Source organism: Lynx canadensis, chromosome B1 (assembly GCF_007474595.2).
Source record: "Lynx canadensis isolate LIC74 chromosome B1, mLynCan4.pri.v2, whole genome shotgun sequence".
NCBI lineage: Eukaryota > Metazoa > Chordata > Mammalia > Carnivora > Felidae > Lynx > Lynx canadensis.
Window position 1 is genome coordinate 113,591,283 of NC_044306.2, and position 15,057 is coordinate 113,606,339.

The 15,057-nt window shown below is 39.0% G+C and overlaps 1 protein-coding gene across 1 annotated transcript in view; it reads left to right on the forward strand.

Annotated features, from left to right (window-relative positions):
- ELOVL6 (ELOVL fatty acid elongase 6) overlaps positions 1 to 15,057 on the forward strand; it is a 143,353-nt gene that overhangs the window by 77,897 nt on the left and 50,399 nt on the right. The window contains exon 3 of the mRNA XM_030313254.1: positions 11,434 to 11,565. Coding sequence (XP_030169114.1) covers positions 11,434 to 11,565 — 132 coding nt within the window. The remainder of the gene's footprint in view (positions 1 to 11,433; positions 11,566 to 15,057) is intronic.

Consider the following 15,057-nt stretch of genomic DNA (forward strand, 5'->3'; position numbering starts at 1 on the left):
ATTCTAAATTGAACTGCTGATTTGAAATGAGAAGTTTACTCTGTGCTTGGAATCAGTTTGAAGCAATTCAGCCTGCGTGTATCTGAAGCATAAGTGACATCATCCCATCCAGTAAATGTGGTTTTTGAAGCTGTATCACATTTCAACACACATTCTCTCGAGTTTTATGATTTCTTAATATCTTTCTTTATATTTCTCTTGTCCAGAGTTCCTCAACCTTAGCACTATTGACATTTAGCACTGGGTAACCCTTTGCTGTGGAGAGCTGTCCTACACAGCATCCAGGGCCTCCACATATTAGATCCCAGTACCCAACCTCCATCTAGTTGTGAAAACCAAAAATGATTCCAGACATTGCCAAACGTCATCTGAGGGGTAAAATCATTGTCCCCATGTATACCACTGGTATAGATGAAAGAAAGAAAGAAAGAAAGAAGAAAGAAAGAAAGAAAGAAGAAGAAAGAAGAAAGAGAAGGAAGGAAGGAAGGAAGGAAGGAAGAAGGAAGGAAAGAAAGAAAAGAAAGAAAGAAAGGAAAGAAAGAAAGGAAGGAAAGAAGAAAGAAAGAAAGAAAGGGAAGGAAGGAAGGAAGGAAGGAAAGGAAGGAAGGAAGGAAGGAAGGAGGAAGGAAGGAAAGAAAGGAAGGAAGGAAGGAAGGAAGGAAAGAAAGAGAAAGAAAGAAAGAAAGAAAGAAAGAAAGAAAGAAAAGAAAGAAGAAAGAAAGAAAGAAAAGTCCATAGATTGAGCCCTGGGAACCCTTCAAAGTTTAAAGATTGGGGAGGTGAAGAAAGAACTAGCAAAAGAGGATGAAAAAGAACCAGATGGTGACGTTGGGGAAGAAATAAGGGGAAATAGTGTCCCAAAACCAAGTGAAGAAGGTGTTACAGAAAAGGAGCTAACGTCTGTATCAAATGCTGCTGCTCCTTAGCCACCTGAGATGAAGACTCACCCTGAGATAAAGGCTTAACAATAAAAGTGATAAAGCATAGAACAACGGAATTGCCACAAAGAGGAAAATGTACTGGATGTAACCTGTAGCATACATTTTCAGATTAAAATGCAGACGATAGCCACAAGCCAAATATTTGTTGTCACAAAAGAGTGTAAAATGACAATTAGAACTTGTCACGGTGGGGATAAATTAAACAAACTAGTCGTTTCTAACAAATTGTGTATGTTACTAGAAATCCCAAGCTCTGTTGCCTACTCCGTTGTAAGGTATACACTAAATCGTATGTTACTACTAAGAGTTCAAGTACTGATATTTGGGAGTTTGTATACACATGAGTGGCTTCAGGACAATCCGAAACAATGTGACTCTCAGCCCCTTGCATTCTAAAGTGCTTTCTTGACGTAGAGGGAAGAGGCTGGCTTTGGACGTAACAAATCAAGAATAGAGAATAAAGGTTTGCCCTGTACTAGCACTTTCTATGAGTTGCAGCAGAAAAATGGCTTTAGATATTATTATTTAGGTTAATCCCTGTGGTAACGTGAATAATACTCCCCCAAAGATGTCCGTGTTTTAATCTAATCCCTGGAATTTGTGAATATGTTTTTTATCTTGTACAGCAAAAGAGACTGCAGATGTGATTAGGTTAAGGAATCGGAGATGAGATTATTCTGGACTATCTGGGTTGGCCCAGTGTAATCACATGAAGTCCTTAAAATTAGAGATCCTTTCTTTCCAGGGCATGGGCCTGGATTATCCCTTGGACCCAAAGTAATCACAAGAATTTTTAAGACTTAAAGATCAAAGTCAGAGACAGTGATAAGGTGATAAAAGCGGAGTCAGAGTAGGCGGTGTGACCATGGAAACAGAGGTCACAACAATGCATTTTGAATATGGAGAAAGCCAAGGAATGCAGGTGGCCTCTGGATGCTGGAAAGGCAAGAAAACAGATTGCCCCCTAGAACCTCTAGAAGGAATGCAACCTGGATACACCTTGGGTTTAGTCCCATAAGACTTATTCCAGACTCCTGACCTCTGGAACTATAAAGTAATTACATTTTTTAAGCCATTAAGTTTGTGGGAATTTGTTGCAGCAGCAATAGGAAAGCAATACAATCCAACTCAGAAAGCAAACTACCTCGTTACCAAAGTTGTCAAAGCTAATGTCTACAGGCCTTATTTTACGTCACTGAAGGACCATTCAGATTTTGAAGGAGCATTCAGATTTTGAAGGAGCAGTGTGAATACCCCAATCAAAATCTTGCCAGCGGCATCTGGGTGGCTCAGTTAGTTAACTGACTAGATCTCAGCTGAGGTCAAGATCTCATATTGTGAGTGATTCTGTGAAAGTTTGACCCCCGCCCCCACTGCAGATCTCTGCATTGACAATGTGGCTGACAGTGTGGATCCTGCTTGGGATTCTCTCTCTCTGTCTCTCTCTTTGCCCCTCTCCTGCTTGTGCATGCACACATACACTCGCTCACTCGCTCTCTCTCAAAATAAATAAACTTAAAAAAAATCTTGGGATACTTGGGTGGCTCAGTCAGTTGAGCATCTGAGTTCTGCTTAGGTCATGATCTCACAGCTCATGAGTTCTAGCCCTGCGTTGGGCTCTGTGCTGACAGCTCAGAGCCTGGAACCGCTTTGGATTCTGTGTCTGCCTCTCTCTCTGCCCTCCCCCATTCAGACTCTGTCTCTCTCTCAAAAATGAATACACATTAAAAAAAAATTTTTTTTAAATCTTGCCATATTATTTTCAAGAGCAAAAGAGAGTTATTTCTTTGGTAACTGAGTGATAGGTATCTCATGGGTGAAAAAGTCTGCCATTTCCACTACCTTGCTAATAATATATTTCTTCTTGTCATTGCCAGTTTTTTCTCAGGCTTAAATTTCTTATGTAAATCTTATTTTGGTGATAAAAAAGTATCTGAGCTATACCACGAAGTCTTTATCACTTCTGGGCTATTTTCTCCCTAATCTAGAAATAGCATTTGGGACATGATTTCTCATTGCTTCTCCAACCCTCTTTCAGAATTTATACCCAGGCGAAAGCCAATGCAACAGTATATTTAATCACCCAGTAGTTAACATGAAAACATGTGGGTTGTTTTTTTTTTCCTCGAAAGTATTTTCTAGCTTCTTTATAGTTGCGTGAAGCAATGAGTATCAACTAAAACTTGATAAATATAAGGTGGTCGTATAGACTGCAACAGAAATGGGTCATCTTTCAGTTGAGATGATTAGCTCTTGAGTCTAAAGCACTCTTAAAGTTGGATATGTTTCTGCTTGTTATGAGTTGTCTGTGCAGCTGTCGTCTTGATTTTAGGTCTGGGGAAATGGTGTGTCTGACTTGGACTGACTTGTAAACGTGAAATCCGGTTTCCACTCCATTGTGAATAACTATACATGCTTTTTATAGTGTTGTTTTCACTTCTGGTTTTAGTCTGCAACTCTCAGATAAATCTGTTTTCTACAGGACATTCTTTAGGATGAAGACAGCAGGAAACAAATTTCTATACTTGACTCTAATTTTTTAAATATATTTTTTTAATATTTTATGAAATTTTTAATTTCAAATTTCTATGGCTAGCAGGCCATTAGAATAGATAACAAGATTTAAAAACAAGCAAACAGACATTGTGTAACTTCCGGTCCAAGAAAACTTTATTTTCAGGGGGAAAAAAAAGTCCCTAACGCCTCATTTCTCTCTCCTAATAGCTTTTAAGGCTGTAAAAAAAAAAAAAAAAAAAAAAAAAGACTGTAAAAGGTAAAATTTGATCTTGGTAACAGGGAGTCACTCACTGCGCTTACTTAATAGGAGTCATTTCAGAATTTTCGTACGCTTTCTGTATTCATCATTATATTCATTTTATTCATTATTATCATCTTAAATGGGTGAGCATTTCTTCACTGGAAATTCAGATGAAAGCTTTCTTTTTTCTTAGAACAAAGGGCATTTCTTTAAAGGAATTAGCACAATGAAAGCAAATTGCTGATGGAACCCACTTTCTGCATTCTATTTCTGCATGCTGTCTCCTATTTAGATTTCACTGTTTTGTTTTGTTTTAATGGCCAGAGTTTAATGTTTTGCCATGTTTTAATGGCCAGAGTTTAATGTTTTGCCAGTATCAGTAGCTGATAGACTGTATGAGATGGTTACTTGGCAATTCTAACTCAAAGTGACAATCAGTATCAGATAATCAGGTTGAACCATACTCTCAGCCAAAACAGAAACCATAAATGAGTTTGTCAACGCAGAGCCCATTTGTGGTTTGCTTTGAAAAGGGACATTTGTCTACCAAGACCATTGGCAAAATTTCTGTTTAGAGGTGGTAGCAAGCTTTACTCTTTCTGAGGAGATAAGAAACTCGAACCTTTTTCAAAGAAAGAGTTTAATTCTTTGTTTTTTAATCCTCAGTAATCTTTCATTCCTGACTGTGATATTGAATCTTTCTGATCAGTTGTATGAAACCATGTCTTCTAAAACAGAAAAAATATTTTATTGCATCTGTCTCAGATGCCATATTTTAGGATTGAAATTGACATTTTCTCTATAGGACAGTTGAGTACACTGAACCAGATATCGGCTTTATTGAAACAGTGCCATGGTTGGCCTAACAGTCTGCTATTGTTTGCATAGGATAGGAGAATATTCTTAAGTGAATAAAACTTGAAGGTGGTCCCATCTGATAATTCCCGTGAAGTACAGCAGTTCATTAAAGAAGTTCTTTCAGTTCACACCACTGCACCTCGGGAACTTCTGCAGCTACAGATGCCAGCAATGTAGGCTGTGGGGAACATGCCAGAGGGCATTGACCTAGAGACTAGAGTCAAACTTCAGCCACATCTGCCCACCCCCAGCCAGCTCAAAGACTTTGAGTGCTATCCATGGCCTGAACCAGCATTTCTCCATCTATCTTTCCTGGGACCACAAGTGGTAACACTGCCCCCTTCTCTCACCCCAGGCACATAATGGTACACACAGGAGTGAATCTATTTTTATTTGTTTACTTACCTATCTCTTTACTGGTTGGTTGGTTTGTTTACTTATTTATTTGAGGGTGTGAGCAGGGCCAGAGGGAGAAGGAGAAAATCTTAAGCAGGCTCCATGCTCAGCAGGAGCCAGACACAGGGCTCCATCCCACGATCCTGGGATTGTGACCTGAACCGAAATCAAGAGTCAGAGGCTCAACAAACTGAGCCACCCAGGCACCCCTATTCTAATTTATCTAGAAAGAAGGAAGGAAAAGGAAAATTAAGCCACAAGTTCTAGGACTATACTTTATTAGTAATATTAAATTACCAACCACACACCTCACAGCTTATTGCAACCTTGAGGTGAAGATATTGTCCTTACTGCTGTGCAGTTGCTACAACTCTAGCAATCTTTAATCTGCACTTCTGAACTGACTCTCTTCCATGTGTCTCCCCACCCCCTACAGAAACATCAGGTCTACTACGTTCCCAATTTAGCTCATGCCTAAGGCACTGCTTTCTTCCCACCCCAAATTCCCACTTCTTTCTGTCTACTATACAAAGCCTTACAGGGTCTACGTCAGAGTCGAACCTTCCACAGAGCATTTTCTCATCACGGCAATATCTCCTTACTCAGAATTCTTGTCACACATTGTCATCTATAACACACGTTTTCCCTGTCTTTCTAACTAGACTAGTGGAAGCAGAATTTACTCTTACACAGGGATTGGTTTATTATTATATTTTCATTCAGTGGCATACCAATCACACTGCAAATAAAAATGGTGGCAGTTCATTTAAATTGTGAAGGGATGGATGGATGTCGGCATTTTTTATAGGCAACAGAAAATATCTTAAAAAAAAAACAGGCCATTAATGAGTATCTTGCCAATTTATTAGAGAGACGACATTTTTATGGGGCTGTGTACGTGATTTTAACATTTTGCAAGTAGAAAGAGCTTATTTTCAGTTGTAAAAAGAAAGCCAACAAGAATAGAAATCAAGATTTTTAAAAAGGTGACAAGGGGAAAAAATGGTATGTGAGACATATACGTATAAGCAACTTTCTGTAACAGGTCTGTTTTAAGAGAAGTGTACTTTCCTAGAAAGAGATGTGTAGCCACGTTATTGAATCCAGTTACTGAATCCATCATACTAAATATGACTCTACTTTGACCATGGCCAACTTCAACAACAGAAAACCAGAATCCCAAAAAATGGCTTTCTCATCTTTTTTTTTTTTTTTTTAAATTAGGAGAACTTGTGATCTTTCCATTCACATCAGAGAGGAAAGCAGATTAACAAAGAGGTGTTTGCAACTCAAAGAAGCTCAGAAATCATGCATTATTTGGTTTCCTGGGTCAAACATAACTGATTAGAATAACTCCCTTTCGGGGCACCGGGGTGCCTCAGTCTGTTGAGCATCCAACTCTTAATTTCGCCTCAGGCCACGATCTTGAGAATTTCTCTCTCCCTCTCTCTCTGCCCCACTCATGCTTGCCCATGCGTGTGGGTGCTCCCTCTCTCTCTCTCTCTCAAAATAAAAAACATTAAAAAAAAAATAGCACCCTTTCCTTTAGTCACTCATGGCTTTGTCTTGCAATTATAAAGTCACGATTCATTTGTATACTATGGACATATTTCCTTATTATTTTCCAAATCATTCGTTGTCAGAATTTCTGGGCAGAGTTAATTCCCAGTTATAATTTACTTGTGAATAAAAACTGCTGGAAATTCCCATTATTTTCAATGTGGAAAAATGCCTGTATAAAGTGTTGGGGGAATTCTCAAGAAAATGACAGAATCCATCCCTGGCTAGAACTCCCAAGAGCACAACTTCAGGATCCCTCTCAAGAAAACTTTCCTGAGGCACCTGGATGGCTCAATAGGTTGAGCATCCGACTTCAGCTCAGGTCATGATCTCATGGTTCGTGACTTCAAGCCCCATGTTGGGCCCTGTGCTGACAGCCCAGAGCCTGGAGCTTGCTTCGGATTCTGTGTCTCCCTTTCTCTCTGCCCCTCCCCTGCTCTCTCTCTCTCTCTCTCTCTCTCTCTCTCTCTCTCTCTCTCTCTCTCTCAAAAATAAATAAACATTAAAAAAATTTTTCTAAAAGAAAGAAAACCTTCCTCTATATTCTTACCAAATTATGACCACCATCGACATCCACTGAATGTCTTGTTGGCAAAAAGCTGAGCGTTATTTCCTTCTGTCTCCAGGTCTCCAATTTGTTCGTGGCTTTAAAATTACTTTCAGAATTTTGAATTGTTTGCTGATTTGAATTAGCAGCTGAACAAAGGAGGAGTCTTAAAAAGAGATGTGGCCTCACCAATTAGCATTTGTTTCTGAGTTTCAGAGTCTTAACAAGAAAATTCTGGGCTCGGTATCTGCCAAAAGCAGACGAAGTGTTCAGGTGTCCTTTTCTTTTCTCCCTCAAAGCTTTGTTTGAATTTTCACAACTCCTTGCACCTTACACGTGCACGGTAGCCACAAAAACAAGGTCACCAGGGTACAAAGGAGTTCAGGCCATCTCCCCAAGTTATTCATTAGCAATTATCCTGTGTTGAAACACTACCCACGTGAAAGTTTCACCATTTCTCAAAAGAACTCCTTTGACTCTTGGAGAAACACAGGTCAGCCAACAGAGATCCTGATGTGAGTGTTAAAGAGAGTCAAGCTAGGTCCTGGTTTCAGTGGAATATCAGGAGTTGGGGGGAAAAAAGCATTTGAATGTGTAAGGACTCTTTGATAAGTGTTATTGGGTAGAATAATAAACACAGATCACTAGCAGCTACTCTGGTAAGAACAGAAAAAAACATCTCCTAGAAATGTTTGGGACCAGGGTAGCATGATAGAGAAATCCAGCTTTCTAAGGATAATGAATAAAGCCATTATTTTTTTTATTAGTTATGGGCTAATTTCCATTCACATCCATGACAGAAATGGAAGGCAGAGAAAGGGTAAATACAAGCACAACAAGCTCAAAGCACTTCAGTATTTCAACTGGGTGATCTTCACTTAGTTGGTTATCTTGTAATTATAGCTACAGAAGCACCATTCTGAAAAGTAGTAAGCACCTGTAGCAAGGGGTGGTGCTAAATAATATACAATTAAGATTGGTTAAACAGGAAGCGTCCTTACCATCTGGAAATTGCTAGTTATCTGGTAACAAAACAATGTAGTGTTACCATTATACCCAGCTATGGAGGCATGCCAGAATATGAAGTGTTATTAGATTACCATTGAAGCATTAGGGAAGTCATCTGTCCCCATTAAATAGTAAGTGGGCTAGCAGGAAGTCATTATTCATCTTGATTATAATTGAAACTTTACAAAAGAGATGCCAGAACTGAAAGGCAATTTGAATCCATTTAAACTGCCCAGTTTGCTGAAGAAAAATCTTACCTTATTCTAAGCTAAATGGAAAAATTCATAATACATTCAACTATACATGATACATTTTGATTTCTCAGTTGAAGAGGTAAGAGTTAAGGCTTCGTTGGATGGCTCCCTCTCACAGAAGCCTGAGCTTAATTCTAAATTAACCTAAAGCATTGCATATTTGAATTTCACCACAGTAGAAGATTTGTATAGTAAACAATAAGCAACTTATTTTTATTATACCATGTGACTCAGATATAACCTGGACAATTTATGTTTACTTATCTGCTTGAGGAAACTTTTGGTAGTTTTGGCCATTATACAGAATGTAGCTATGTGACCATAAGAAACTAATATCACCAGCACCCCACCCCATCCACCATTCCCTCTTCTGTAGAACAAGGAAATTGAGCTCCGTTGCTTAGGTCTCTTGCAATTCTCAAATTCTCTGAGTCCATATTGATTGACTTGGTTGCCATAGCTATAGAATTGAAGGTTTGTCAAGATATCTCTAGAAAATATGTAGAAAAGAGAATGGTTTATGCCAGGAAGTTAGTAGTGCATTAGGACTAATTCTCATTTCATAGCTGAAGAAATATAGAGGAAAAGGTACTAAGAGAAGATTTTTGTGTTTTTCTTGATTCTTCAAGGCACCTTATCTTCCCCTTAATGGCTAGAATGATAGGATCATATAAAGACATTCATTTTATTTGGTGCATAATTGCAAGTAATACATTTATTCTAACCATAATCAAAATCTGAATTAGGTTGAATGTGCAAGAGAATGATCGATAATTTAAGGAAAAGCTTTCAGGGGTATATATAGTTAATTTGTATTCTTTAGGAGGTAAACAGGGTTTGGATCAAAGTGTTCTCAGCCCCAAAAATATGACAATCGAAACACGAAGGCATGGAGAGTCCTCTTGGTCAGTTCACAGTTAAACAACATGCTACACGGTTACACAATGACCATGCAATTCAGTAGGAGGGTTTGAGGAATTCTTATGCCTAGAACACATCAGGTGTTATGTCTCTGGCACACTCTTTTCCTTCCTGAAAGTTTACCACAGGAGAATAGGGAGATCTGAGGCTACTTAACCTCTAAGCCTGTTTGCTTATCCATAAAATGAAGATAATGCTTTACCTACATTAGGGGAGATTAGGAGGATTAGAGAAAGCTTTTGGGCACTATGTATGCCCACCCCTAAGGAATCACTCCCTAAATCATACTATGAATTGTCACTCATCATTACCTTTACAATTTAGATAAGAATCTTTTTTTTAGTTTAGAAAAGAATATATACAATTTCATATGACTATTGCTTACATTAACTTGATAAAATTTTGTGCTTGTTTTTTAGTGAGTCTCTGCATATAAATACAGATGCTGATTAGGACTCAAAGTAATTTAATGACGTACACTTGTAAAATTCATATACATTCATGAACATTTTATCAAGTAAGTTACTACGTGTCAGGTCTTGTGTTTCTAAGAGTGTTTGCAAACCTCATTTGGAAGTGGCTTATTCCACCTTTATGGGTTAATTTCTGGAATTAGTGCTTTATTGGGTGGTGTCCACCAAGTAAGTAACATGTATCCATTGAAGTAGGTGTGTTGCTTGTGTAATTAATAAGATCCCTCTTTAGTTAGCAATACACAGCAGAAGTATTAGCAATTAGGGGAGAAAATATGAGGCATTTTGCAAATTATGCTCTTTAGGTTCATTCATTTTGCTTTTTGTATTATGTTTGTAACTTACTTTCAATGATTTCCCTCTTAATCTAATTGAGTGGGGAATATCCATTTTAAGAGAAATACTACTTTTTTTATACGAAGTCCGCTTAAATGTTTAAATTATTTACGAGGCCTCTGTTACTTTCTATGGAATCATAGTTCTATAGAATCCTGGGTTTGTTTTTGTTTTTGTTCTTACTGGCGTTATTAACATTACTGTTTACTTCTCCATCGTACAGTAATAAAGCAGCAGGACCTAGAGATTCTACTTCATATTGCTTGCATGCTTCTGACCGAGAGTTCCATGTAAGCCTGACTAAGGAAAAGAGAATAATGAGCCCCTGTATTTCATCATCCTTTTTGTTAATTTGATTACATCTCAGGGCCCCTGGCTGGCTCATCACTAGAGCATGTAACTTTGATCTCAGGGTCATGAGTTCAAGCCCACATTAGGTGTGGAGCCTACTTAATTTAAAAAAAAAAAATCTAGTTTCCACTCTCTAACTTTAATATTGTTTTGGTTTTGTTTGTTTGCTAGGATATTTTAAAGCAAACCCAAAACATGTAATTTCACCCATAAATATTAACTGCTTTTAAAATTATGACTAATAACTTTGTGATTTATATTCTGAATTTATTACAAACATCTTTTTGCAATTGCTTTGGTCAAGTAAAGGCCCCCAAAATTCTATGTATTATCTTTCACTGTAGTCTCTCAAGTCGCTTTTTAATCTAGAAGATTATTGGATTCCATACTCCTCTGACTTAGAGAAGAAATATGTTCACTTGTCTTACAGAAGGTCCCATCATTGTATTTATCCTTTATATTTCTTATGATTAGGTAGTAAAATCAGATTTTGATAGGATTCAATTTCAAGCTTTTAGACAAGTATACTGTAGGTGGTTCTATGTTCTTTCTGTTACATTGTATGATGTCTGCCAGTTATCCTTATTATTAATGATAATATTGAAAGGTAATACCTAATCCTTTGGTGGAGAAGATTTCAGAAATCCATTTTGGGGACGCCCTAAGTTACGTAGCTTGATTTTAGTGTTTTAATTCCCTCACTGAAAAATTTTCTTTTTGCACCTTAATGTTATGTTGTTGAAATTTGTAAAGCCACAGAGCTGGAAAAGCAGATAAATCTATTCTGACATGTGTTGGTTAATCTGGATGACCTAATTGTCAAGGGAGGTTTCCACAGAAGGCTATGGAGCCAAAAAGACTAATTCTCTCTTCTGTGAAGGGGCACATTCCCAGGCATATGCGTTCAGTGCTTCCAAAGAGGGACTGGTATAAAAAATTACGAATAATTTAAACATAGATTTCTGATGAGTAAAAGTAAATTGCTTAAAGATTTTCATTTCATAAGATGTTGGGGTTTTGTTTGTTATAGGAAGAAATCTTTCCTGTTTTCCGCTCTGTATGCTGCCTTTATCTTTGGTGGTCGGCACCTCATGAACAAACGGGCGAAGTTTGAACTGAGGAAGCCATTAGTGCTCTGGTCTCTGACCCTTGCAGTCTTCAGGTAGGTTTTATTTTCATTTTCCCAGTGCCGTCCATCCATTTCCTCAGACCTGGCTAAGGGAGCAATGTTTGAGCATTTTATTTTATATCACATATTTTTGATTGTTCAGTACATTGAAGGTAAAATAAAGTCATGTCCAGAGAGTAGGCCTCCACTGCAACCGACTTGCCATAATATACTCAATCTCTTCTTTTCAGGCTGTCTCGTTTCTTGTCCATACGGCTGGTGCAGTGATCCAGTTTATCTCTTAGGCCTAGAAGCAGTGTGTCAATTCCATTACTTGTGTTGCTTAAATATAGATGAAGCGCTAAATGCAAAGCCACACCGGTGTTGGTGTGTGGCAAAGTAGGGTTTAAATGTGCTGGGTACGCCAGGGCCCGATCGCCCTGACCTGAGGCTGCCGGGCGACCCCACCCGAAGCGTCTTTAAACCTCCACGTCGGGACTCCCTAGGTACCCGGACAGTAGGGGTGAGCGAGGCGGGGGACGGGGGCCACACGGCCGCCGCCTTGATGTGGTCCCCGACCACGGCTGAGCCCGCAGGGTCAGGGTGCAAGCCCCGATGCTTCCAGACGGTGATGGAGGCCCACCAGACGCTGCCCACGGGCCCCGCCATCATGCCCGCCCCTCGCCCCTGTCCCGTCCCTCCAGGTCACCAGGGCTGACCCCCCCCCCCCCCCCCCCCAACCAACTAATATGTAATCAAACAATAGCACTCAGACACATGGCTAGATACTGGACACCTGTCTATGTTAGTATTGCTAGACCAGAGAACGCTTTTGCTCTGCATCCCCAAAAGCACTGTTCACCCCCCATTGCCTGAGCTGACCAACTGGCTTATGTTTAGCTAACTCGTTGTCACTTTGTATTGGCTAGAAGTCCTCCTAGAGGCTGTCAGGGCCAGGTCTATCTCTCCAGGTGCAGCTGCCAGCCAACATTCAGACACACTCCTGGAAGCTTGAAGGAGCTTTTCTAGTTTTATGATATTTGGTGATCTAAGCATTCACAAGACTAATTAGCATACAGCTGGTGTCCAAACAAGTGCCAGAAAATACCTATAGTGCTAACAAAGGTACCTGTTTTTTGTGTGTGTTTTGCTTGTCAGAACCCACAAGTGTATAACTAGGCTTGGGGTAAGGGGGAGTGTGGGGGGTAGATGTAGATATATTATAAATGAGAACTATTTTAATATTTCTGAATAATCATTTTTATTTTTTCGTACTACATATTAACTGTTCTACCACTAAGCAGAAATAGGAAACCTCATTACTTACTTAAGCCTTATTAAAAGTGATCAGACAGGAAGAGGATTTTCATAAACTCTGATGATCATACATTTCCATTATGTCAGAACCCTGCATCCAAACACTCATTTACTTGCTACTACTGACTATACTCTAATTTGGTGCCTTTTGTAAGTTCTGCAGGTGAAGTGCTCATGATGTGGATCTGTCACTAAAAAATTCTTCCATTTCAATCTGTATTAGGACATGATTCTCTATAATACAAAGCAGTGTTTTCATTTTTATTCGCATCTGAGGTTCACAGAACATGCCTCTACTGAAGTATTTTGATATTTGAGGAAAAAGTTATCTTTTTTTTAAACGTTTATTTATTCTTGAGAGAGCCCAAGCAGGGGAGGGGCAGAGAGAGGGGGACAGAGAATCCCAAGTGGGCTCTGCACTGACAGCAGCAAGCCCGATGTGGGGCTCAAATTCGTGAACCCCGAGACCATGACCTGAGCCAAAGTCAGACGCTCAACCAACTGAGCCACCCAAGCACCCAGAGGAAAAAGTTATCTTTATCCTAAGGATGCTTTCAGCATTTTTTACAGAATTTTCAACAAAAGGCTTTATCTTTTGTTTTTTAAAATCTTGAACACATATGAGCAGAGTACAAGGAAACCCATGCACCAGTTACCTTGTTTAAACAATTATCACCGATGGGTTAATACTCTTTCGTCTACGTTCTACCAACTTTCCTCTGTCCCCCAAATTATCTGGAAATCATACAAACTGAAATATTTCTGAATGAAATGGTGCCACTTCTAAAAGTTAAGTACTCATAAGTTAAGTAACCTAAATTAGTAATAATTCTTTATCCTTCAGGGTTCAGATTTTCCCAGTTGAAAAAAATTTTTTTCTTCAATTTGTTTTTAAGAATCTGGATCAAAATTAGATCCATATGTTTCCTTTGGGTGTTTCTTTTTACTTACAGGTTTCTATTTTCCTCCCTCCTCAGCCCTCCCCAAACTCCCAATTCCCCATCCATCTTTTGAAGAAAGCACATCATTCGCCCCTTACAGTTTCCCCCAGACTCACTGATTTTCCTGATGGTGTTCTTCTGTCCCCTGTATTCTTCGTTAGTTGGTAGTTAGATCTAGAAGTTTGATTATATTCAGGTGTAACATTTGACAAGACTTTCTATAAGAAGAAATTTGCCTTTATCAACTATCCAGTTATCCTAAAGTATATACAGTTATTACCGCATAGGCAGAGCAAGTGCTTGATTCTTTGGCCATATTTAACAGCTTCACAAAAGAAAATAATTTGAGGCGCCTGCTTGGCTCAGTTGGTTAAACATCCAAGTCTTGACTTCGGCTCATGATCTCACAGTTCAGGTCATGATCTCACAGTTCCGCTGAAGTGTGGAGCCTGCTTGGGATTTTCTCTCTCCCTCTCTCTGCCCCTCCCCTGCTCGAGAGTACTCTCTCTCTCTCTCTCTCAAAATAAATAAATAAACTTAAAAAAAATTTGGTTACCCAGCATGTAAATAATAATTTTTTTCTTAAGTATCATTATGCACTCATGGATTTCTACTTTATGTGTCAATGATTTTTAGATGAATTTGATTTGGGTATATTTTAGTTCATTGCTATTATTCTTTTTGATGTTAAATTATCGATCTTTGGTCACGCTGAGTCTCATCAAGTTGGCTCCTGAATCCTTTCACATGCACTGAGTAGTGCTCATAGCTTGATTTGTGTGTGTGTGGTGGGGGTGGGGGTGGTGACAAGATGTTCTAGGCCAGGCATATTGTATATTTCTTATCTGGAAATGCGATTAGTCATTTCTCCTTGGAGCCCTAGTTCCTTTGGGGTAAGGAAGATAGTATTTACAAACTGGTGCGTTGTGGTGGTGATTGTTCATGCCAAGGTAGTTCTTATTTCTAGGCCTTTCAGAGGCCAGAAATAGAATTTTTTTTTTTCAAGAGATGTATTCAGAGTTAGTACTAATACTTCTAATTCATATTTACCACTAGTTTTTACTTAATTTCTTTTTTTTAATTTTTTTAATGTTTATTTATTTTTGAGATAGAGACAGAGCACAAGCGGGGGAGAGGCAGAGAGAGAGGGAGACGCAGAATATGAAGCAGGCTCCAGGCTCCAAGCTGTCAGTCCCAGAGCCTGATGCAGAGCTCGAACCCATGAACTGCGAGATCATGACCTGAACTGAAGTCGGACACCCAACCGACTGAGCCACCCAGGCACCCC